We start from the raw sequence: 27,081 nt of genomic DNA, 5'->3' as shown, positions 1-27,081 counted from the left end.
TTAAACCATCAGTTATGACAACATTGTAGTGTTAGTTTAATTGATAATAACTAATGTAGATGTCACTGTTCATGATACAGTAACGTTACATACCTCTGCGGACAGCAATACTTCCTTATAATCAAGACAGCAGCGGCGACTGCAACTGCTATAACGATCACAACCGACACGATCACCGCTGAATGGAGTCGTGCTGTCTAGGGAGGATCAGGTAAAATAAGTATGTAGTATGCAAATTATAGTTGATAAGTTCAGCGATGATGCAAATACCTTGATTACGAACCTGTTGATCGGTTGATGTGGGCTTTCCTGCACTCCGCGATTGTCTGGATTCGATGTATGTTGACGACGGAAAAGCAAACACAAAGTCTTCAAGAACAGTATATATAATCATAGTTAAAAATATATTTGGGAAGTGGTTTAACATAGACGACTTTCCAGCCATGGCTGTTTACTTCCTTGTCATTGCAGCTGTTTAGTGACGTAGCGCGCAACTGGCATTTGATTGGTCGATGATGTGGCAACGTCAAGAGACTTCCGTCAACATTTATTCCATTAAAATTAAATAATGGAATAAATAATGTAATATAATAATAACAAATTATTTATTATCAGCGTAATATAAATAAATGTAAATAAAATGACAGGAACTTGTCATATAATTTATGATGTGGTAACGTCAAGACTTCCGTCAACATTATGCGGTAAAATGTAAAATGAGATGATTTAGAATAAAATAAAAAATGGAATGGAATAATAACATAAATAATTTATTATCAACTTAATAAAAATAAATTAAATAAAACGACATGAAAGTAATTTCATTTATGTTTTGAAGATCAATTAAATTTAAATCAGATCAAATCGTATTACACATTCATCTAACTCATCAAATTCCCATCAAAATCATTACAAGTTAAAAAGCAGAGGTTATATTATATACAGTATCATTTCTAAATTTTTATTAAAAAAAACAAAAAAAAAAACAAAAACAAAACACATACCCTAACCCTCATATATTTTCTTAAGTAACTAAATCATAACTTCTTTCTTTAGGATTTTATGTAAAGCACATACTAGGTTAATAAATAACTTTAATTTCATATTACAAATAATTAAAATAGTTGTACACTTATGTATTTATATATATATAGCCGGCCATACAGCTATTTCCTGTTTATTTCAAATTAGCTCATAATATTTCCCAGACTGTGGATCAAAATAACAGTTGAGGCAGGGATCATACATCAAATTGAGAAACTCCTCCTCTTCATTGTTGTTGTGTAACTTAGAACCTGTGAACAGCATTTATTATTATATATTATTAATACATTTATTTATTATTATTTATTTATTTAGAAATAAAGTTATATGTTGAATAAAAAACATGATGAACAGAAACACACGTGGTTTGTTATAATGTTTATTTTTAGTCAAATTGTCTGGTGTACCTCTGGCTGACATCTTGCTGTGGTTTTCTTTTCTGTCTTTTATCTTTTGATCTGGATGAACAATTGGAGGGCTAAGGACATCCATCCATTCTCTACAATAAGATAAACCTTTAATCATTACACGCAAAAAAACTTTCTAAAAAAACCTTACAATATGTCTCTATCCATTATTTTGCACATGATCAGGCCAGCCCATACATGAGAAGCAGTAAGTGATGAGCATCAGTTTGTCATGTGAGAAATGTATTGTAACTTGACATAGTAAGGACACAGGTGACACATTTTTAATTATGTGCATGTTTAATTCCACTTCATGACCTCATGCAATAGGATGCCTCTATGGTTTAACTCCAAAGGAACCAAAGCACTGTACGACAATACTTTTGGCATTCCTAGACGGTACCGCTTGTTGATAATGAAAGATCCCTCCTCTCCCTGTCGCTCTGTTTTATATTCTCTCATTTACATGACAGTTTTGAAGACACCATGTGGTGTTGATGGACAGGCTCCCCGGTGAGACGGAAGGGAGGTGGATGATGACCTCCCAGTGTGCCCTGCTTTGGTGGTGACAGCTACGTGACACAGGCAAGCCTCTGAGCACATGCATAACTCGGATTACTCATTGTCCCTGACAACCATGCTTAATTAATCGTCTAGGCGTGGTGGTGTGGGCAGCTTCACTGACAGGAAGTTGGTGTAAGAAACTATTCATAAATTGTAAGATTGTAAATATGAATGGGCAAAAAACTGCAAAGCGAGCTACATTAGTTCTGAATAATAGGGAATGGGAATTAATGTGCATTGTTTAGTGTATTTTGTAACAAATGTTGGGGTGTTTTCAACCAATGGTTGGATAAAAAACCCAACTGATGTTTTCAATATACGCACAAGATGCTCATAACTGACCCAACCATGGATTGAAACAATCCAGCATTGGTTAATTTAAACCCAGCTGTTGGGTTTGTCCATATTTTACCCAACCATGGGTTGAAAACAACCCAGCATTTGTAATCATCTGTATTATTATTATTAATTTTCTATAAATATTCAGGTTTATAATATCTTCTAGTTTAAAGTAAATAAGCCTCCAAAAATAGGTTACAAAAGTTGTAGTGTAGACCAGTGGTCTCCAACATGGTAGCCCTTGCACCAGGGGTTGGAGACAATGTTCATGCTTAGGTTTATGCCTTGTGGTTATGATTTAGCGAGGCTTAAAATAAAACCATTTTTATTCTTACCTTGGATTGGAGTGTAGAAGAGGTGTCATTTCTTTCTGGTAGTGTTGGCCCTGTTCAACTGGCTGTGGATAGTTTTAGAAAAAATTATTTACATTTGACAGACACTTTTATCCAAAGCAACTTACAGTGCATTATAAGGTATATATTTTATCAGTAGGTGTGTGTTCCCTAAAGATCAAATCTATGAGCTACAGGAAAACTTTATATTATGTGAAGTATACATATTTGGGCTCTGTTTGGGCAAACCCAATGATACATATTTTCTATAATCTCACATCTAGAAAGATAAGTATGTGCATGATTTTAGTCTGAAGATTTGAGGGAATAGGAAGAGAAAACCCCAAAGAAATACAAAACCCCATTGTCTCTTCCACAGCTCATGAATAAAAAGTTGTATACATTTGGAATTACATAAGGGTGAGTAAATGATGAGACTTTTTTGGTTATTGTGCATGTTTTTTTCTACCTGATGGTGGCAGTATTGATATGTTTTCCTAATCTTACAGTTTACTAGCTTTAATTTGCAGCTTCACAACACCAAACACACCAGACATGATTAACATTTGCAGTTTAACCAACCAATCAACTGTTGACAACAACAATGGATGAAATATAGGGTTTGCAGTGTTGTCGTGTCGTTGGGCTGTTTTTTACTGTGGCCTAATTTGTGTTTTTTACTAAACTGTTTGATTGAGACAGGAAACATGTTTTATTGCCTGTTAGTTGCCTATTAGAATCAGATCATACAAAATCTATCTGAGGAGTCTAATGACCAGGGTACAGTAGATGTGATCTTTTCTGTGATGTATTAAGTCCGATGAGTTTGATTGGTGTAATTATAACTGTACTAATTATAACTGCACTAAATGTGTGTCTGTGTGTGTGTGTGTGCGCGCGCGTGCGTGTGTAAGCGAGCTCACCAAAGGAATACACTGAGTCCAGGTTGAGGTGTCATCACTGCTAGCACTTAGACTGATATTACAGTGGTGAACCTAAAAAATAGTAAATATTAGCGGCAATATATGGGTAAATCTCACAGAACTTGTAGAAGTTATTACTCTGTCATAAATTAAATAAAAGTAATATGAAATTTTGCTTTTTTTACATCGTGCCATTTTTTTCAGGACTTATTCCAGTAATGCAAAAACACTAACGACTTTTTATTTTAATGTAAACTGTAGGCCTACTTCACACAACACAAACACAACTTCTACAGCATTTATTAGGGGGGGGGGGGGGGGGGGTTAATGGCATTTCATGCATTCTGACTTATCAACACAGTTTAAAAGTTGTAGTCCTCATGCTAAACAAATGCAAAGTGTCAAAAAAGCAGTTGAGCATGTGACAGTATTTCTGGGCCAACCTCACGTCTCCTCTTTCTTACAAGTTTCGGATAGTTTTTTTTGCACATAGGTATCCTTTAAGTCTGATTGACCCCATATTCCTTTTATGGGCACTCCCCCCAGAAAAGCACGCCGGCACGTCAGTTAGACTGAGAGCAAGAATGCGCTTTACGTTGCTACTTCGAGTGGAAGTCACGGGTATCACTGCACAGCACGTGGCAACTTTGTTACTGCTGAAACCATCTATATGTATGGTTGTATCTGGCTGTAAGCCATAGTTATTTAAAAAAAAGTTTTTATATAAGTTTTACTAACATCAATATCACATTTGTTGGATTAGTATCGAAAGGCTGCGCATACTCGTAATTCTTTAGCTCCGCCCACCGTACGGCTTCGTCTTTTCCGGAAAAATGGAAAGGCTGCTCTGTCTTTTATAAATCTGACAACACGAAAGACTCTTTGGACATATGAAGGATGAAATACTACTCTATAGGTAACCAAGATTAACATTAGATTGGCAGAAACGGTGTGTGTTATGTGATTTTAATCTTAGCATTTACAAATACATTTAAAAAAGCTGTAGTTAATGAACAACTGTATTTGGATTAACTAACATTAACAAAGATGAATATTGCTGGTTTTTAGTTCATGTTAGCGAATGCATTTACTATTGTTAACAAAAACAACCTTATTGTGAACTGTACCCAATTATAAAAAAAATGTTATTGCAAAAATCTTAATATGGTCTCAAAAATAGTATACAATAAAATAAAAAACTTTTTTTATTTTGGCCTTCATGACCAAGACACATGTTAATAAAATTCACTATATTCCAAAATGTAACATATTTACATGATGCATTATATATACTATTACATAGTTATCTTACCTGTGATGCAGTTAGGCTGGGACCGCCCATGTGACCGCCTTGCTCTTCCTCCTGCTCCCTCTTCATAGTGGCCAAAATTCGCAGCTCCTCATCCTCTACACCCTCTTTTCTCCGTCTAAGATCACACGTGCTGGAGCCCAAAGGTCGCACCCTCTCATCCACGCTCACCTGCATGGCCCAAAAATCTCATTACTTCATCAGTGCCACTTTGTAATGAGAACGATCGGTACTGGGTATAGCTAATTAGCAAGTAATCAATCAGAGCTTGCAGGCTAATTGGCAGCCCTATTAATGCCAAGACATCTGCAGGGATGGCGGCCCGCTGCTTAAAAATCCACTTATATGAAGTCCTACATCTACCTGGATCTATAAGAGACCAAGCTTAGCGAACTTTAGCTGTATTTGAGATATCTGCCAGCTTTAAACGAGGTAAATGGCTTTACGGGACACCTGTAATGATCTTCTGTGATTCCCACATCAAACTCTCGAATGCACTCTGAAAGATTTTTATGAAATTTTAGGAGAAACATCTGAGACTTGAATGAAACAATACTGAGCTATCTTCATCATGAAAAAAAAACAAAGCAAAATCATGTCCAAGCCATTCACAGTAAAGAGATGCAGAGGCACAACCCATTCCCCTCAATCTAAATGGATTCAGATTAAAATATCTGGTCTCTGGGGAACATAAGAGCCACACCGGTTCTGAAATTACAATAAGAACAGAGGCACTCAAAAACAACCCACTCTGCCTGAGTGTACCAATTCATCTGAAGTACATGCTTGATTTGATCCCCTCTAACCCTGCATGGATTGCATGCTAGTTATGCTTAAAAAACACAGTATTCCTCAAAAGTTGCTCTTTCATAGCTTAAAAGAGAACTGATAGAGGTCTCCGTTATGGTGCAAGAAACAACTTTGTTTTGAATGTTTCTCCTAAAATTGCTCAGACAAAATTAGATAAAAAAATTGACATACAGGTTTATATTGAAAATCCTGTTTTTTGCAGACTTTAGTATAGTAGTATACCTAAGTTTTATGTGACAATCTCTTCTGACATTTATTTGAGACATAAGTAAGATTTCTGCATTTCCATTTATGCATTTTGTAGACGCTTTTATCAAAAGCGACTTACAATGCATTCAAACTACAAATTTTTTTTAGTATGTGTGCTCCTGTGAACTCGAACCCATGACCTTTGTTTTGTTAGTGCAATGCTTTGCCAACTGGGCTACAGCAAAGGATATCTGGGTATTTTTCTCATATGGAGAAACATCTGAGACATAAGAGAAAAGCTTTAATTTGCTTCCCATTTAAAGAGCCCCTATGAAGTTGCCAAAAAGAATGTTACTTTGTGTATTTGGTGTAATGTAATATGTTTACATGGTTTATGGTTAAAAAAAACACATTATTGTACATTATTGTTGATTCTCTATGCCCCACCTTTATAAAAGTAGGGCTGCATAACAACTAATCGCAACTAATCGTTTGCAGAATAAAAGTTTTTGTTTACGTCATATAAATGTGTGTATTGTTTATAATATATATATATATATATATATATATATATATATATATATATATATATATATATATATAATACACACAGAGGCAAGTGTATATTTAAGAAATATTTACGTATATATACATTTTTATATTTATATATAATTTTTATTATATATAAATATAAATACTTAATATAAATAAGAAAATCTTAAAATTATAATGTATGTGTGTGTATTTATATATACATTATTATTATACACAATACACACATTTGTATGATGTAAACAAAAACTTTTATTCTGCAAATGATTAGTTCCGATTAGTTGTTATGCAACCCTAGTACAAAGCTCTTTGTTCTGAAAGGCGCTTGTGCTCCGATTAGCCAGCTATCCAGTGCGTTGTGATTGGCCGAATACCTCCAGCATGTGAAGGAAATGTGACGTTCCTTACCATAGTTGGAAGATCAGCTTCCAACTGGAGATAATATTAGGGATGCACGAAAGGAAAATTCTTGGCCGAAGCCGCCTAAAATGATTTTTTTTATTTTCCTAATTATTTCCCAATTTGATTACCATTGCAAATAACATTTTCAGAATGTCCTTTTTACTAAATTTATTTCACATTATTTAACAATGAACATTTTTTTACATTCCAGCAGTCATTATAGGGCCTTTTAATTTCTTGTTTAATATAACATGTTGGTCATTGTAGGACTACCGAGCCCCTAAGATGACATTGGAGTAAAAAAATCTAAATTTTAGTTTTATGTGCTCACGTGAAACTTTCGCGTGCTCACGTGAAACTATCGCGTGCTCACGTGAAACTTTCATGTGCTCACACGAAACCTTCATGTGTAGAATTTTTTAAAAAGTTTAGTTTCGCGTGCGCACACGATAGCTTCTAAACTTAAAAAAATTCTGCACATAAAGGTTTCGCGTGAGCACATGAAAGTTTCGCTTTCAAGTGCGCACGCAAACTAAACTTTATTGAATTTTTTCTCTATGTCCCCTTAGGGGCTCTGTATAGGGCTTTACTGATTCTAGGAAGTTTTTATTACATACCGCTGATGCTCTATGTCTTTCCACTTCTCATCTATAACATGAGAGGAAGAGCTAAAGTCTCTCGTTCTCTGTGCTTGCGTTAAAGACAAATACCCAGGATCGTCGCCACCGTGTCTTTCTCATACGCTGACTCGTTTGCAGGATGTCTTGATTTTGATAAATGATAAATGAAACTTGTAGTGCTGTATGTTTTCACGTCTTTCTCGAACACTTTAAAATGCTTTCACAAACATGTTTGCTGCACTTGCGTGTCTCTCACTCTGCATTGGTTGCTATTTGATCACTTCATCAAAGAACTTATTGTTCGGTAAAATGTATTCAGTCTTGCGTGTTTTTTTTTGCTATTTTCAGCCAAATAATTTAGGTTGCCAAACATTCTGTGCATCATTAATTAATATCGTCTTTACTACCTTATCAATACGAGCACGAATCTGATCCAGAAAATGCAGATAACGAAGCTCATCAATCAACTTTGCCAGCACGGCTTGAGCAGAATGTAAATCATAAAAAAGAAAATAGGGGCTCTTTAAAGAAATCAGATGTCTGGTTTTGAACTTTGTGTCATTACAAAAAGATTCCTTATAAACCTGTGGTTAAAGAGCCTTGGAAAACATCTTTACCATTTGATACCCAGGATTCCCAAGAGAGATCTCTCGAACAGATGCTCTGTTTATAGATATCTTGGTATCTCCATCAGGCAAAGTTCTACCGGCTCGGGAGTTATCTGGTCGGTATCTGGAGGTGCTGGGTGAGAGGCAGCGAGTTGGCGCCATGCGCACGGTTTCGGTCCATCTTGGTTCCTCAGAGACTCGATGTGTGGAGGTTTTCCCGACTGTGGAGGTCTTAACTGGCTCAAAGGAGGACTTGGGAGGTGATGTGTACTTTTGCAGAGGAATTGATGGTGAAGCAGTCACAGAATAGACCGCATGTCTATGCAAGAGGAACTCTGTGTGCATTTCATCCTATTAGAAGAAGAAAGAAATTAAAAACAGAGATTAAAGGGATAGTTCATCCAAATATGAAAATTCTGTCACCAATTTAATAACCTTCATGTTGTTGTTTTAAAAAAAAAACATAACATTTGAGTAAATTGTGCTAAAAAAAATAAATAAAACACAAGAAAAAAATCTTACCCAAGTCAAAACAAACCCAGGTCGCTCTTTCATTGTCTCTTTTATATTTTAATTAATTTATCATCTGAGATATCCCATGGAAATTCAATACTTGGCATTAGTGGCTTGTTCAAATCCCTAACAAAGATGTTTGCCTTAGCAAGCTTTAGTAATTATGAAAAACCAAGATTAATAATGCTGCTACTTCAAATTATCTTACAGCCTGTGATAATATACACAAGCTAGAAAAGACATTAATAAAGCAAATTTACCCCGAAATACAAGTATTAGATTTTACCCCCAAAAACGCTAGTGATGGAATCAATAAAGGGAATGATGAAACCTCTTGCAAGAATCTCCGAGCCAAGAACGCCAACGCTGTCACAGATGAAACACATTAATAGCCGAGAAAGCCTGACGCGGGCACACAGTAACATCACAGTTACCTGTAATTAATCAGGGCGACATGGTGCCGGAAAAGTTGTCTATCTCCGTTCTGTTTTGGAAGAGATATGGTCTTTAAACTGGCGAGGCTTTGATCTACACTAATGGTCTTAAGCAGCAAGCTTCACTTTAATGAGGACAACCTCGCTAAAAGGGCACGGACGGTCGAGCCATCAGATCAGCCGAGGTTTTGTCTTCATTCCTCCATCTTCGCGTCCTCATACATTATTTGAAATATCTCGTACTTTTTGAGGAATGTGTCACATCTTCTTATTTACAACTTTGACATCAATCTACTGTACGAGCGGAGGCACAAAGAAGAATCCAGTACATTACAGCTTTGTCTATCTTTCGATGACAACTCAAGTGGCATTAATGGAAGTCATTAGGTTGATATAATCACCTCTGCTTCCAGTGCAAATGATTTAATATCACGCAGGTGCGAGGGAAAATAAACATAACGTTCAGAATATTTAAACAAGTCATTATTTCTCATTCCATCCCCCGTTGGCAATAACAAGACAAATGCTGACATCCACTTCTTGTTGTCAAAGAGAATGGATAAAAAAGTAGAAGTGAATCAAGGGCAGGGAACGAAGGAAGGGGAAATAAACAAACAGTAAAACTGTCAGCGGTATCAATCAAAAATCTCTAATTGAGTGCATCAGGACATATGTATGCCAAAGATGAGGCTGATTTCCCAGGAGGAGACAAAACAGACGCCGAGTAAATGAATGATGTGCCTCTCAATGGACAGAGAACTGATGAGCACCATTGAGCTGAATGCCCTCTCGTAAGAAATGAACTGATGAAAACTGATGGTTTTCTTCATGGACCTAATTGAACGCCGGGGCCCCTGGGGGGCCAATCAAGTTATGCATTATTAACAAATGACTACGCTAAATCGTACATTATAAGAAACTTGGAAAGAAAAATACGAATGCTGGTGTACTGACGTGTGAATTGTTTACGTGTGCTGACAAACGTTACGCCCATGTCTATATGCTGCGCGTGGATTATTTCTACAGGTGTCTTAACAAAAGCGTGCAGGATTGCTGGAAAGTTTCTTCAAGGACTCGCACATGTAAACACAGCTGGATTTTTATTCACTCATGTTTCTCAATTTCCTGGTTATATTCACATGGAAAGATTCCTATCAGTCTAATTTCTGTGCGTGATTGTACTTTACTCCAATGAATAAAATATTTTGCATTTTATCCTCAGACTTAAAGGTCAAAAATGTAATAAATATACACTCACCTTAAGGATTATTAGGAACACCTGTTCAATTTCTCATTAATGCAATTGTCTAATCATCCAATCACATGACAGTTGCTTCAATGCATTTAGGGATGTGGTCCTGGTCAAGACAATCTCCTGAACTCCAAACTGAATGTCAGAATGGGAAAGAAAGGTGATTTAAGCAATTTTGAGAGTGGCACGGTTGTTAGTGCATGCAGACGGGCCGGTCTGAGTATTTCACAATCTGCTCAGTTACTGGGATTTTCACACACAACCATTTCTAGGGTTTACAAAGAATGGTTTGAAAAGAGAAAAACATCCAGTATGTGGCAGTCCTGTGGGCAAAAATGCCTTGTTTATGCTAGAGGTCAGAGGAGAATGAGCCGACTGATTCAAGCTGATAGAAGAGCAACTTTGACTGAAATAACAGTTACAACCGAGGTATGCAGCAAAGCATTTGTGAAGCCACAACACACACAACCTTGAGGTGGATGGGCTACAGCAGCCGAAGACCCCACCGGGTACCACTCATCTCCACTACAAATAGGAAAAGGAGGCTACAATTTGCACGAGCTCACCAAAATTGGACAGTTGAAGCCTGGAAAAATGTTGCCTGGTCTGATTTCTGTTGAGAAATTCAGATGGTAGAGTCAGAATTTGGCGTAAACAGAATGAGAACATTGATCCATCATGCCTTGTTACCATGTGCAGGCTGGTGGTGGTGGTGTAATGGTGTGGGGGATATTTTCTTGGCACACTTTTAGGCCCCTTGGGCATCGTTTAAATGCCACGGCCTACCTGAGCATTGTTTCTGACCATGTCCATCCCTTTATGACCACCATGTACCCATCCTCTGATGGCTACTTCCAGCAGGATAATGCACCATGTCACAAAGCTCGAATCATTTCAAATTGGTTTCTTGAACATGAAAATGAGTTCACTGTACTAAAATGGCCCCCACAGTCACCAGATCTCAATCCAATAGAGCATCTTTGGGATGTGGTGGAACGGGAGCTTCGTGCCCTGGATGTGCATCCCACAAATCTCCATCAACTGCAAGATGCTATCCTATCAATATGGGCCAACATTTCTAAAGAATGCTTTCAGCACCTTGTTGAATCAATGCCACATAGAATTAAGGCAGTTCTGAAGGCGAAAGGGGGTCAAACACTAGTATGGTGTTCCTAATAATCCTTTAGGTAAATGTAGATCTGTATTCTACTTAAAATAACAAGATTAATAATAATCATAGCAGTGAATTTTAACACGAATATCACAAAAGCGATTTTAAAAGAGAAAGTCAAAAACAGGACAGAAAAAGCCTATTACTTCTAAATGATATTTTTTTAAGTAAAAATATTGCTAACTTCATAAGTGGGCCAGAGAACATTATAAAAAAATCTTTTAAATTTACTGTTAATATTCCTCAGGACAGCAGGAACAGTAACTGACAGTGCTTTCTTAAATTTTTATGTAGTACAATCTGCGGTTGGCAAGATGAAGGCCGCACTTATTTTTTGAGGTAACTATTTTGTACACTTTTGAGCTATAATGATCTGTCATAACGTTCTGTTGGTTGTTTGATAACCAATCATTTACTGTCAAAGCCCCTGGATGTGTTTGTATCTCAGTATTAGGAAGTGTCTGAATATCCATCCTCTTCGCTTTCACTTCCGACAAAATCATCCTCTAGGCGGGCGTCTTTGCGCTCCCCTTCTGACATCAGCTTGTGACCTTTAAGGCCGAAGGTCAAATCCTCAGCAGGGTTGCTGCTGGCCTGATTCCGCCTGGCTGAGTGAGGGCATGAGGAGAAAGTGAAGACTTCGTATTCTTCATCGCAGAGAGAGAGCTCAGTTTCTGTGTCACAAAGGTCAGTATCATCTGTAGTCATCACACATACAGGAGGTGGAGAAGCACACGGAGGCTGGAGAACTGACCCAAATGTATCCACACTGGAAACACTGTCTGTAGGAATGATAAGTATCATAAGGTGTGGGTACCACAATACAATATGTTACCAATAATAATTGCATGAATAGTTGACATGAACTAACAATGAGCATTAAAGTTTTTCTGCTTTTATTAATTTGTTAATAAAATAAAAATTCTATTTTTTTTTCTTTCACCTTTGTTTTTTAAAAATGAATATATGTGTTTGTTAAACCTTCATATGAATAAAAATAAAGTTGTCCTCCGAAGTCGGGGGGGTGGTGGCTGGGCAAAAAAAAAAAAAAATGAAAATTCTGTCATCATTTTCTCATGATGAGAAAGAATATAAAATAATATATTTTGATAAATGATGGTAAGCACACAGCAGATTGTAACCATTGACTTCCTTAGTAGGAAAACAAATATTATAGTATTGTGATAAATGATGAAGAAGATATTTTAATAAATGATGTTAAGCACACAGTTGACGGTACCCATTGTATGTGTTTTTCCTACTATGGAAGTCAATGGTTACAATCTGCTGTGTGCTTACCATTATTTATCAGAATATCTTCTTTTGTCTTTATCAGATAAAATAACTTCATACAGGTTTAGAACAAACATAAGGATGAGAAAATAATAACAGAATTTCATTTTTTGGTGAACTATCATTTAATGTCAATACAATCGTTCATGTTAGTAATGTATTAGTGATGTATTAGTAAATTTAATAAATGCTGTAGCTATATAGTTCATGTTAGATAATGCATAAACACTAACAAATACAACCTTATTGTAACATGCTGCTCATCGAGAAAACTTTAATAATTTCTGCTTGGTTCACCCTTGGTTGACTCTATATACGTCAATAATAAACATCTCTTTCATAAACATAATGTTGCATCTTTCATTTTTTATATGTCTACTCATGTTCCTCGTCTGCGTTCGCTTCAATAGGCGTATGCAAATAAATGCATAACCAGGATCCTTGAAGACTGAGATGAACTCTGCAATGCCTGCCAAATGCGCGGATGAATTTATAGGACGCATCAAGCGGCTTTCATTTGTGCTAAATTTGATAACTGCGGCATTATGCTTAAATCATCATCTAAATGGTGGAGATGCATTGAAAACAATATTTCAAAATGTGAATGGAAGGCATTTACATCTGCAGTCCTGAGAGAATAAAATGGAAAATAGCATTAACTTGCCTTAAAAAATAACATTAACTGTGCGTGCGTGTGTGTGCGCAGAGGTTGAGTACTTTGCGGATGTCCCACTGGCACAAAAAACAGCATCATTAGTAGATAGGGAGCATCGGTACAGTAAGATCATAATTTAGACGCAGTGATGTGTGCCTGTGGGGTCTGCATGCCCTCATACTAAAGAGAAGACACCCAGAGAGCAGGGAGCAAAACACACCACAGAGACCAAGTGATGAATTTGCAGTCTGAGAGCAGAACACTTTGATCTACTTCAGCAAAACGCACAGCAGCAAAAAGTCTGACTAAACTACTGTGAACTGTGAACCTGAGCTTTCTTTTGCTCACCGAGAGACAAGGACGAAAAAGGGCATTGCTTTTGCTTTTCATCACTAGCAACATCCAGTTCAATACGGTGGCACTACATTCCCATAATGTCATAATTCCCGGTGGAGAAACTGTGCTGCCTTTTTACCTTTTACATTTTTACCTTTTTATCACAGTGACATACAGTACATTTAATCAATACATTTCTTTTCTAAGTATGTGTGGTAAAACCTGTGACCTTTGTGTTGCTAATGCAGTGCTACCCATTGGGCTACAGGAACTCTATTGAGGTTAATGAGACACTGTAATGTAGGCTATACTGTAGCTGAAAACATAACTAAGTACAATTTCGATCTCTGATATTTTTTTGGTGAAATAAAAACAAACTAGAAAATGCATTTCCGGGGGAACTGCAAAAGTGTGCTTGTTCTGGTGCGGTCACTAACGTGATTTGTGAAATGTAAAATTTTAGAATGTTTTTTATCTTGTGCATCCTCACATTGGAGTCCCAAGTTCATGTACAAAGATTGGTTGCAATACGTGAAAGCATTCCTGAGACACACACCCACAGAAATGTATACGGGCTTGTAACAACTGTTTCTCTGAAATTTACGATAAAAGAAAACATTTCACTCAGTGATTGACAGCATAATGCAATCGGTCGTGTTCCCGTTCAACAGTAGCTAAGCATACGATTTAGATATATAGATGTATCTTCTTCTCTGAAGATTATGATAATGACAGCGCAGTCTTCTGGCAAACAGTTTTTTTTAAATGTGTCATTGCTTTCTTTTAAATTTCTCAAAGTCATGACTTTAAACACTTTGCGTCACATGCATGATTTAAGGTAAAGTGACACTTTTTCGCGTCAATTCACAATCATTTAAACCATGCAGCTGTCATAGAGCCGACCCCAAACGATCGCGGCACTATTTCAGCACGACCCCTGCTACGCGAGCGAGGACGCGATACTCACGCGTGCGGATCCTACGCGTCTTTACAAATAAATACGCTTACAACGTATTACATTGATGAAAAAGGGAATTAAACTTGTCATGCCATATATCATTGAAAAAAAGAAAGGTGAAAGGGTTTACCGTTAGATGTCTGAATCATATCATTCCTACCTGTATTGTGAAACTGCACGTTCTCAAGACGAGCTCGCGTTGCTTCAAGCATTCAGAATATAACCTCCATTTGCAGTTTTGTGCACAAACGTATATAAGAAATATTAATATTCCATCGAATTTAGTATCGAATAATACTCAATATATATAGTTTTTCAATAATCACGCAGTCCGGGTAGTTTCTGTCTAGTCACGTGTGAAGGCAATTAAACACGCTTGGACGTAAAGGCTGCCATCTAGTGGTAAAGGCGTATTGCAATTTTTATATTTACATAGGGTTCAATTGGATATTTTAAAGTTAAAATAACATAATATAAACATGTTACTACAATGGCATCCTCACATTGGAGTCCCAAGTTCATGTACAAAGTTTGGTTTCAATATGTGAAAGAGTTCCTGAAATATGAACTACTTCCTGTTTGGTGACTACACCATGGATATCTTTTGGGCTGTGATGGGCAAACGCTTCCGAAAATCAAAAATCCTTCTAGTAACTCTTGTGAGGCTTGGTCCAAGGATCATGTACGTCCAGTTTCGTGAAGTTCTGACAAAATTTGTGACCTGTGAATCTTTTTTAAGGTTTTCTGTTGAATCCAATATGGCGGAAGAACGACATGGATTTATGACATCATGTTTTCAAGCAACATAGACCGGCACTGCCCGAGCATTTTAAAGTTTGAACGTAAAGGCTGCCATCTAGTGGTAAAGGCGTCTCTGTGTCAAACGGCCTAGTCACAGGAGCTGGCCAAAAATTAGGGCATGTGGGTGTAGCTGAAACAGCAGTGAGAGTTCACCTGTCACTCAAGTGGCCCAACCCTTAATTATGCAGGACTATATGATTTACATGAATGAGTTACAAAAAAATAGCCCAAAAACACCAGGCTGTAAACATATTTAACATAATGTAAAGTTTGACATTTTAAAGGGGGATCTCCGGGTCTGGTGCTAGCACTTTTAGCATAGGTTAGCACAATCCATTGAATCTGATTAGACCATTAGCATCGATTTAAAAAATAACCAAAGAGTTTCAATATTTTTCCTATTTAAAACTTGACTCTTCTGTAGTTACATCGTGTACTAAGACCGACGGAAAATTAAAAGTTGCGATTTTCTAGGCAATATGACTAGGAACTATACTCTCATTCTTGAGTAATAATCAAGGCCTGCAGGAGGCGCAATGATATAACGCAGCAGCCGAAAATACTCCCCTTGAATACTTTCAATAGCAGGGGACTATTTTCGGGCAGTGCGTACTGCGTAATATCATTGCACCTCCTGCAGCTATGTTACAGCAGCAAAGACCTTGATTATTACGCCAGAATGAGAGTATAGTCGCAACTTTTAATTTTCCGTCGGTCTTAGTAAACAATTTAACTACAGAAGAGTCAAGTTTTAATTAGGAAAAATATCGAAACTCTTTGGTTATTTTTTAGGCACAATGCTAATGGTCTAATCAGATTCTATGGATTGTGCTAAGCTATGCTAAAAGTGCTAGCGACAGACCCGGAGATCAGCTGAACGGATTCTAAAACGGTAAGAATCAAATGTTTAACTCTAGGGGAGCTGGAAAATGAGCATATTTTCTAAAAAAGTGGAGTGTCCCTTTAACATGGGGGCTATGGGATTGACTCCTTTTTGGAGCCTGTCTCTAGCGGCCAGTCAATGAATTGCAGTTTAAGTCACTACCGTGTTGGATTCACGATAGAGATCAGAAGGTTGCCCCTTGGTCCAAACACAGCCAGCTGTCTGGCTAAAACAAGGCAAAATTTGGGCTGCAGTAAAAAGTAGACGTCTAACCATAGCCCAAAATAAATGAAATAAATAAATGTATTGTATTTACGGTTGACTTTGCTTACATGATGGAAAAAATGACATCTCTCAGGCTATTAATGCAAAAATGACGTAACTAAATTCAAGTTTATTTTTAAATAGAAATGGGTTACTCATAGCCAGTGGTGTAGTGCAGGGTATACGCAGGTATACGGAGTATACCCACCTCTTTATTTGATGGCGTGGGGTATACCCACTTCTACTGGGGGCATACATTAAGAGTATACCCACTTCTACTGGGGGCATAAACTAAGAGTATACCCACTTCTCCACTGCTCATAGCTGTACTATATTGGGTCTATAGATGGTGAAATGACGGCTATTGCTTTCTGGGTATTGATCTAAACAATTAATAGGAATTAATAGATCAGATCATTTGGTCTTGGGACAAATGACGAAAAAATCGTATTATTATAGTAGACTTTTGATTAATGACTACAGCATCTTGCCATTTGTCTTAAGGTCTCTAATGATATTCTAAAATACATACATATGAGATCTTATGAAAAATCTAAGAAGCTGAAGTTTTGTTCTCCATTTAATCTCATTGCTGTAACAAAAAAGAAACGCTTTTTGGCTGATATTTTCTTTCCTTTAGGCTGTATTGAATGATGGATTAAATTAGGTTTTGTTTGTTTTGCTCATAGCAGGGATCATAAAGACTTTGTCGGCCGAACAACTGATTATATATTAATATGAAATATGAAAAACCGCAACATAATGACCATGTCAGATAAAGTGATGTAAAGGCTCTATTAAGCTCTTCAGAGAGAAGCATTTCATCTAATTAAAGCATGCATGCTCACAGAGCACCTCTCGAGTGTGGCTTTCGCTCATGTCATTGCGAGAGTTTTAGCATATTTCGATTCCTGGCACGTTTTTGAACAGGCTTATATTGTAATCACCTTTTCTAATTGCCCACGGTGCAGGCTTGCCTGAACCCCAGAGACACTGGTTCTGACCTACACAGTGTACTTAATGTCCCATTACCACTAATGAACTCTCTTTGCGCAGCTAAAGGGAAGTTAAAGTTTGCTTCACTCTACGGGGAAGGATTGTTAGCAACAGATCATCTTTTCAGAACTGGTTTCAAACCAACCCGAATCATGTTGCTAGAATCAGAAGCTTGTACGGGGGCGATCTAGTTTTATTGTAGTCACAGTTTATTTCAATTTAGTCTAAAACATAGATCACTTGTTGGTCAGTCCCCTTTTCTTTTCTATATTCTGCATAAATTTGTTCCCAGTGAGATTTATAATTAGTTTAGTAGTCTACCTGTTATATCAACTAATAATATTAACCTATAAGATTAGTAAGAACACGGTGACAGCAGCAGCCAAGGTGGCCTGAGATGGAGTCAAATTCCCGGCCTGAATTACTGTCCCAGTCCGCACCTGAGCATAGGAATACATGCCGCTGCAAGAAAAAATCTATGTAGCAGATCTAGACAGGTGGTGCTGGGGAGGAGAGGGTCTAGGAATAATATTGAGATGAACCATGACAAAATGGTCACGTTGATAGGAAGGAAAGATCGACTGGCTTTATGGAAACCAGAAAGATGCACGGAAGAGTTTCATGACTGACCTTATGGCCTTCAATTGTACCCCATAGAAGTTTTATGATTAACCCAGGAAAAAATGTATAGTAAGCGAGGGGCAACTCTCCGATCTCTCTGATGAAGCCAATACGGAAGTGACTTAAACTGCAATTCATTGACTGACCACTAGAGGCAGGCTCCAAAAGGGAGTCAATTCCCATATTCAATTCAATTCAATTTTATTTATATAGCGCTTTTCACAATTTTTAATTGTTTCAAAGCAGCTTTACATGAGTAGATGTAGGGAAGAACACAGAATAATCAATAGATAATATAAGAAGTATAATACAGCTGCTAAGAATAAACTGTACAAGGGAGCGTAGTAATAATGTAACATATACAGTAAAGTGCTAAGTTAAGCCAAAGTTGGCTGACTCTCCCGGGGATGAAAAAAACCCCTAGGAAAAAAACCCAGTGGGAAAACTCCTAGAAGGACAAAAACCCTTGGGAGAGATTAAAGGAATAGTCCATTTTCTTAAAAGAAAAATCCAGATAATTTACTCACCACCATGTCATCCAAAATATTGATGTCTTTCTTTGTTCAGTCGAGAAGAAATTTTGTTTTTTGAGGAAAACATTGCAGGATTTTTTTCATTTTAATGGACTTTAATAGACACCAACAATTAATACTTAACTCAACACTTAACAGTTTTTTCAACAGAGTTTCAAAGGACTATAAACAATCCCAAACGAGGCATAAGGGTCTTATCTAGCAAAACGATTGTCATTTTTGACAAGAAAAATAACAAATATACACTTTAAAACCACAATTTCTCGTCTAGATCCGGTCCAGCGCGACCTCACGTAAATCCGTAGTGACGTAGGGAGGTCACGTGTTACATATATAAAACGCACATTTGCGACCCATTTTAAACAATAAACTGACACAAAGACATGAATTAGTATCATTCCACATACAACAACGTCGGAACGGTCCTCTTTCAAACACACTTGTAAACACTGGGGCGGAGTTTCGCGTTCGTCCTCTGTGACCTCTTGACATCATGACGTATTGCGTGAGGTCACGCTGACGCTTTCAGGACCGGATCTAGACGAGAAATTGTGGTTTAAAAGTGTATATTTGTTATTTGTTATTTTGTAACTCCTCGGTTTAAATTATATTAAGCTTTAAAGTTCTGCATAATTAAGGGCGTGGCCACTTGAGTAAGGGGTGAACAGCCACTGCAGTCACTACAATCGAGCTAGGCAGGCGTGGTTTCAGAAACCAGACGCCTCTTTACCCAGTTTCGGATATCCGCGAGTGATGCGCAATGGCCAAGATGGCGATGGCAGGCAACGCCTACTTTAAGCTTCAAAAACGATCTTCACAAACCAATGAGTGACGTCACGGATACTACGTCCATCTTTTTTTACAGTCTATGATAGTAAGTCACAGTTACAGTACATCTCTAATCAACAAGTCTCGCAATTTGAAATGTCATTTATGTCCGTATACAAACAGTGTGTGAAAGATAATGAAAAAAGAAAGTTATTACTTATGGTGGCAACAAATTTCTAATTCTAAAAACTAGCTACAACATTTTTTGCTTGCCTTGGCAGGCCCCACTAATAATTCTTACACCTACTGTAGATATCGAGACATTTAATAAACTGAAACCAGCCATTTAAAAATCCCCACTAACATGTAAGGCACATTATTACATACCTAGCAGATTCGGATCAGTTAATTTATCCTCCGCTGTTAAATCTGAGCGCTGGGTTTGAAGCGAGGGTAGCGAACGGTTTCCTTGAAGCTCAAGTCCCTCTTGGTTTAAGCTAATATTGCCATCTTCTTTATCTTGAAGTAAAATATGAAACGGGCAAAAATATGACTTTATAGACCAGGTAAAAGGTATTAAAGTATTAACTGTCGAGGGAATAAATGACTGAGAAATAAAAATAAAGTTGATAATAATTTCTAGGACATAAGTGCTGATAGTGATCACCAAGGACAAAGAAGCAATGCTCTACTAAACCACATGAAAAGCTCTCATTAAAATCCAATTATCTGAAAAATGTCAAAATTGACCTATTTAAGAGAGACAACAAGTGGGACATAACTAAAACTTACCTTTCTTTGAAAGTAAATGAGGTCAGTTCTTTATCTGTGTTTGGTTTTTCTCTCCCTACATTGTGGATTCGCTGTGCTCTTCTGGAGTTTGTTTTCTCTGACGACGGCTTTTCAAGTGGTGGCCGTGGTTTGACATTTTCATTTCTACCTGTGTTCGTGGAAAAAAATCTTTATCAATACTTAACTATTACGATACATTGTACTTTAGTTTAAAATTTGTAAATTAAATCACTGAACATGCATTTGCCTGATGGTGTGTTGATGCTCAGTTCAGATTTAGATCTGCCTGCTTTCTTGTTTGCAGATGTGTTGCTCTTCCTTGCAGTAAGCGGTGGAGGACCGACAACCTTTGACCCGAATGCGATATGGGAGGAGTCCCTGGGTGTAGGACCCTTTGTGATGGATGCTTTAACAGCACCTGTCTCTTCTAGCAAACAGACAAACATTATCTCACATCACCTTAGCATAAGTATTTCAACATCTACCATTCAAGCAAGAGATGATACAGTAAAATACTCCAAATAATTGCTGTATTTAGTGTAACAATACCACACAGCTCTCTATGATAATGCGACAGCCTTCAGGCTAATGTTTTTGTAATGCTTGCAATTGTGAAGCCCTTTCCATCTGTTGGTTTGGCATATCTTCAATTGTTATTTATTGCAAAGCTGCAAGAAAAGCAGTGTTAAGGTCGTGGCAACCTGGCAACAAAACACAAAATACTGCCATTTGTCATTTCAATATAACAGCCAATTCAGTATCCAAGGCTGTAAGCTATGACTACAGGGCTTCATACACAAGGCCCCCTGTTTTTCATACATTGTTGCTAGGTGATGAACAAGAAAAGGATGAATAATGTAGAATGATAGACTGTCGTGTTTGTATATGCAAAAACATTTTGAAATGAACTAAGTGTCCAACATCTAAAGTCAGTTTGATAATAAAATCTTGATAGGGTGAATTTGACGTGTGAGGTCATTATGTGAGCCAATTTTTGAAGTCTAAAGGTGGGATGACAACAGGCTGGCACTGTAATATGAGGCCAACAGATGTCTGAATAAATAAAATACTGAGAACGGCTATGAAGGTCTCACCGGGCTTAGAAAAAGGACAGGTCTGTGACTAAAGACACATGATTAGAGGTCTCTTGGCAAGCGATGTCTACTGTCAGCAAACTAACAGACAAGAACTAATAGGAAGGAGTATTCTGCAAAGGTGTCTGACCTTCTGTTTAGCAAAGAACAATGCAAAAACAAAACTTTCCGTTTAGCTAAAGAAAAACTAAATGTAATGTTGTGCAAATGTAAAGAAGGGAATTATGTGAGTGTTTGTATTTGCATGTGGAACCGACCAGAATCTAAGTTCGCAGGTCCACCCTTCAGATCGGCATGTCCCAATGTTTTCATGTTCACCAGCTGGAAAACGTGCTGGACTTCACAGGAAAACTGGCAACTCCTGGGAATCTCTTCTTTTGGACCATTTCTTATGTCTAAACCTTGGAAGAAGAAACAAAAGTCTGAATTTTGTCTTGTTGAATATGATGATTTGAGATGTACAGATGGGTAATGAATGCAAGTTTTTAGAAATTGTCAAATAATGCATAATATGCATAATCAAAAATATGTGACCACGCCCATAAAAAAAACCCAGCTAAGTCATTTTTGTGATTTACAATTTTCTACAAAAAAATCATCCTAGATAATGTAAAGGATATTTTGTGCAAACATAACCTTGATATCTTTAATATTGACTGAGTAATGCTGCTCTACCAGCTGCGGTAGAGGCGTCAAGCGCGAGTGATTAAAAAGGTTAAGTCGATGTGAAGATGCGTTGACGCGCGTCTGGAGGTCTCGCGGCGCGAATGAGGCGATTAGCGCGGTGAGGTAGACGCGATTCCACCTCATTTGCGCGTCTAGTTCGCGCGAATGCCGCAAATTGAGCATTGCCGCGGGAAATGCGCGGGTTGAAAAATGTGAACTCTGGAAAAGTTAAACAATCAGGAGTTTGCTCTAGTAGTGACGTGATTACAGGAAACGAGCAGAAGCCCCTTCCATGACGCAAATTTCTGCATGTCTCGATGACTAGAATTAAACTCAAAATGTTCAAGCGGCAAATTTGACGCTGTAGACGCGGGTTTGACGCCTCAAACGCGGCTGGTGTGAACCCATAGTAAGGGGGGTCGCACACCGGACGAGAAGCACTGCGTTCCGTGTAGGACAACTCGCAGGTATCGCACACCGGACATGCACATTAAACACAGTGAGCTTAGTCAGATGTCTACTTCAAGATGCAAATATGCATTAGCAGCCTATGGTTATCATAAACGATTTGGGAGAAATATGATGTTATTTAAAGTTAAAATATGAGAGTGGTGCAGCAAGGATTTGAGCAGCGTCCAGAGTCATAGCGGACAGCCGCCGCCAATGTGTGTACATTTATAGAAAATAATATGTTCTTTTTTAAGATACATTGCGCGGCACAGCGTGGCGCTTCTCGTCCGGTGTGCGACCCCCTTAAGGCCATGTCATATTGAAATCAATCTGAAGCCAATCATTAAAATCAAACTTTGATTAGATTATGAGACTTTAGCCTCGTTTTCACAGACAGGGTCACAGATTAGCATTTTGACCAGTGGCGGCCGGTGACTTCTTTTTCGAGGGAGCTTGATGCGAAGTTCATCACAACATGTATGTAGGTCGTCATGTGTGTGGTTCGTAATTTCAAAATACGTGTTCTGCACATCGAGTGATCCTATGTGCATCACGTGTCCCGTCAAAATAAGTGCCTGCCGCAGACGCGCCCAAAGGGTTTATGATAAAAGAGACGCTCGTGTTTGCCAGATACTCGCATAATCCCATGCGTAATCAGAGTTTAGTGTTAAGGGAGTGTCTTGCATGTATTTTGTGACCGTGTGCGTCTCTTTTATCATAAACGGTTTTGACGTGTGTGCAGCAGGCACTTATTTTGACAAAACACGTGATGCACATGCCATGGTTCACATGACGCAAAATGTTTTAAAAACACGAGCTACACAGATGACACTCCAAACACATATTTTGAATTTGCGTCTCTCGGATGAGTCACGAGCCGTCACAGATTTTGAGCTCCATTGTTGGTTGTTTATTGTAACATGAGCCGGAAAAGGTCTACATCCCCAAACCTTTATCCATGCAGTCATCAGGTTCATTTTTCATCGTGAAGATGCGTCGAAGCTTACAGCAGGCGGAGACGACGATCCCATCTAAAGACAGGAAGCGCGGCCCTCTGAATATCTCAGCGGTGAGCGAGTCCAGATCAATGCACAGATTACACCACTGCACACAGACAGTAGTACCTTATCATCCCAGCCATAAGAACATTTCTTGGGTTATTTATCGTGGCCATTTTACAGAATATCTCGCTGAGTCAATAGCCATTGATCTGACCGCTCTAGATGATGATTTGCAGAGTGTACAGTAGCAGGACTTACAGTATTGCGTCTGAGGCAGGTTAGTGGAATCCTCGCATGCAGAGGGGTCGCCGACAGCTCTTTATGAACAGTAGACAAGTACAGTCTTCTCTTGAGATGTTCTTCATCTGTCACTCTGCAAGACACCACTGAAATGTTAAACGTGCCTGCTCTAAGAAGCAGATGGGACGGTACTTCAACCATTTTCCCTTGTGGGAAGGGTTGTGTGGGAGTTGTATCTATCTGCATGTGTGAATGCGTGAATTAGTTAGCTCCCCATGCGAACACTTTTTTATATTCATCTATATCAATGAAAGTAGTGTTCAGAACCACGGAGATATGTTATGCATTCCTGGAAGGTACGTTTCAACAACACAATATATCTTAAAGGTATTTTGGAAATGATGGCACTTACAGAAACTCAGTGGAGAAGTCTTTTCCCAAAGGAACATTGACCTGTAGAATGAGGAACCTCTGAATCAAACCAACTAGGAACAAAACACATAAGATTAGAAGATATATGGACTTACAAAGGGCACTAGTGATTCAACAACACGGTGTGAATTGATATTTTTCGTCCAATTGATATGGACGCACTCATATTATCCTAACCCAACCGAACCATGCCCAAGCGCGATTGTTCCCCCTCCAAACTCCCCGAGAAGCACAAACTCACACTGTACTTTTTCAGATCCTAGTCATGGGGATGCTTTTGTTTGAGCTCTCTTAACACTGGAAACCATGATGTGATGTCTGTTTTTTATTCTGAGTCGTTTGGTGCAGCTCAGACACTCACGTAACCCTGCTGCGCATCACAAGGTGAGTGGTCGAGCAATTGACATCTCTACTTTTGAAAAGCAATCTGGCCCCCAAGTAAACCGTGCCCAAGTCCACCTATGCAAGCCGGCCAGGGCGCGATAAACCAAACCACGCCCGGGCACCATAGAGAACAATCACACTAGTCAAATGACCCAGGCTTTGGGGGTCACATGTGCTCGGACGCGGTTTGGTTGGGATAATGTGAGCGGTCATAGTGACCTCTAACAGTGAAAATTACATATTGTGCCTTTGGGTCATGTTTTATTAATCTTAACCCTAAAGCTTTCCATTCACTTACTATATAAATATAAAATGTAAAATATAAATGCTGTACAGTTATGGACTTTTTATGGGTTTTTGTAGATATCAGCTTGTTAGGTCATGAAGGAATACTGTTTCCGGGTCCAAGCCTTCACTCATTTCAAGAGGATAATATTTAAACAGCCGCTTATGAGGAATATTCATATTACACCTTAAAGTGAAAAGTTTATAAACTCCAGGCTCATGGAATCACCAACAGCAATATATTAATAATTCATAAAAAATCCATGTCCATGAGTTCATGTCTGGTCATCTCGGATTTTGTTATGGAGATAAAAAGTAGGATCTGGTGTTTTTGCTTTATGATACGAGTGTATATTAGCATTTTTGTTATTTCCATATATCATTTCAAATCGGTTGGACCCAGAAGCAGTGCATGACGTCAGACCTAACAACCGGATATTGGTAGAGCACTACGTTTGCAGCAGCACAAAGGCCATGGGTTCAATTCTCAATATACACACATTGATATATGTTAACTGTATATAGCTTTAATGCACTGCATGTCACTTTGGATGAAAGCATTTACCAAGTGCATTAATGTATATGTAAAACTGTATATTGTAGTACTGTACAGCACTCACGAGCCATTCTGCCATCCTTTGGTAACTGCATCTTGTGTGTTTGACTGCTCCCTTCAAGACTGTATACAAAACCTTTCACCTCTTTATCGAACACCTGTAAAAATGAAAACAAGTGAAAAAGACAAGTATATGCTTCAAATAATAAAACAGCCTATAATATCCTGTATAAATGGAACAGTGGAATGTATTGAGCAATTACTGTATGCATTCATACATACTTTAGTTATTGCCATCAGTTTGCCATATAGTTTCCATTTAGCCACAGGATCTTTGCCTTGTGCACTGAAGATATCCACCGTGGGTCCACCCTACACGTGCACATTCAAAAACATTAAAAAGAATTGTCATTATTTAATGAAAGCAAACGGTGTTTATATACCATACCTGATAATCGTTTTTGAACATGTTTCTGATTCGTGTCGTATTTTGAAAAGATAAATGCAGCAGAAGCTTAGTGACCATCAACGCTGTTTACAGTTTAGTACATAATGCTACAGATCGGCGAACAAAAGTACAATCTTTTAATCCACTTTCAATCGTCATAATGAATAACAACGTAAACACATTCCTTATGAATAATATTTTTTTGTTTTGCTAAGTCTTTTATCAGTTGTTCAGCCGCTTTATGAATTAAAAGCGGTAGTTTGTTAGCCTGTAAGCTAATACACAGATACGTGCAGCGGCAGGTCGTTGCTATAGCAACCGGACGCTGTCATCCGTCTAGCTGCTGTCGCGTGTCCACAGTGTTTTACTAAGTGTTTTCAGACTTTTAAATCTAACTTTTAAGTGTATGATCATCACATTTATATTAATATCACATTTATATACTGTTATTATTATAAAAATAATAATTTAATACCTTTTGAGACTAAAACATCAACACGGTATTAGTATTCATTCATCACTATCAAAATTATCTGTTGGGTGCAAAAAAAAAAACATACCTTATGTAGTGTGCCTTAGGCCTTTTTCCAATCAGATTTAATGGTGGTCCATTGATTCTCATCCAACAAGATAACATCTTACCAATAGAAAATTACTAGTTTTCCACAATAACCCAACACATTGCCAGAAGAGAACCACAGAGGCCATTATAATTTTCATTAAAACCAGTACAAGTCCCATTATAACTATTTAATCCATTGGAATTTCACTCTCTGTGGTTTCTATTGTTTTACCTTTTGAGACTGAAACACCAACAATTAGTATTCATTGTGCAATACTATCAAAATGATCTGTTGAATTTCTATCCCTGATAAATTTTAGAAAGAATCGTGTCCTGCGTTTGTATGTGACAAAGGTTTAACTACGGTGAGCAGATGGTGAGTCTTTACATGCATTTCAATACTAATGATGCAGCAAACTGCTTCCCAAATTGGATTCTGGAAGGTTTTTAATAAGTCTATTACTAAGCAATGTAAATGAAGTTCATTGTCACTGAAGGTCAAATATGTGATATGATGCCAGCTTAGAACACCTGAATAGACACTCGAACAATCAATAAGCTACAGTAACATCATTGGCCAACAAGGTTGCCAGT

General features: G+C 37.9%; 1 protein-coding gene across 1 annotated transcript; it reads right to left on the bottom strand.

The window, feature by feature from the left end:
- Positions 1–967: 967 nt before the first annotated feature.
- cfap20dc (CFAP20 domain containing) lies at positions 968–26,241 on the bottom strand. Its single transcript, XM_073870413.1, has 17 exons — positions 25,926–26,241; positions 25,760–25,849; positions 25,542–25,635; positions 24,233–24,305; positions 23,839–23,953; positions 23,530–23,683; positions 21,721–21,864; positions 20,607–20,796; positions 20,406–20,513; positions 19,965–20,098; positions 11,946–12,251; positions 8,109–8,452; positions 4,922–5,089; positions 3,610–3,681; positions 2,690–2,751; positions 1,452–1,543; positions 968–1,295 (listed from the first exon to the last, which is right to left on the bottom strand). Exons 1-17 carry the CDS (start codon positions 26,001–26,003, stop codon positions 1,183–1,185), a joined length of 2,337 nt encoding a protein of 778 aa, XP_073726514.1. The 5' UTR covers positions 26,004–26,241; the 3' UTR covers positions 968–1,182.
- Between the last annotated feature and the right edge of the window lie 840 nt (positions 26,242–27,081).

This window comes from Misgurnus anguillicaudatus, chromosome 8 (genome assembly GCF_027580225.2).
Source record: "Misgurnus anguillicaudatus chromosome 8, ASM2758022v2, whole genome shotgun sequence".
NCBI classification, from domain to species: Eukaryota; Metazoa; Chordata; class Actinopteri; order Cypriniformes; family Cobitidae; genus Misgurnus; species Misgurnus anguillicaudatus.
This window is presented reverse-complemented; position numbering and strand designations above follow the sequence as displayed.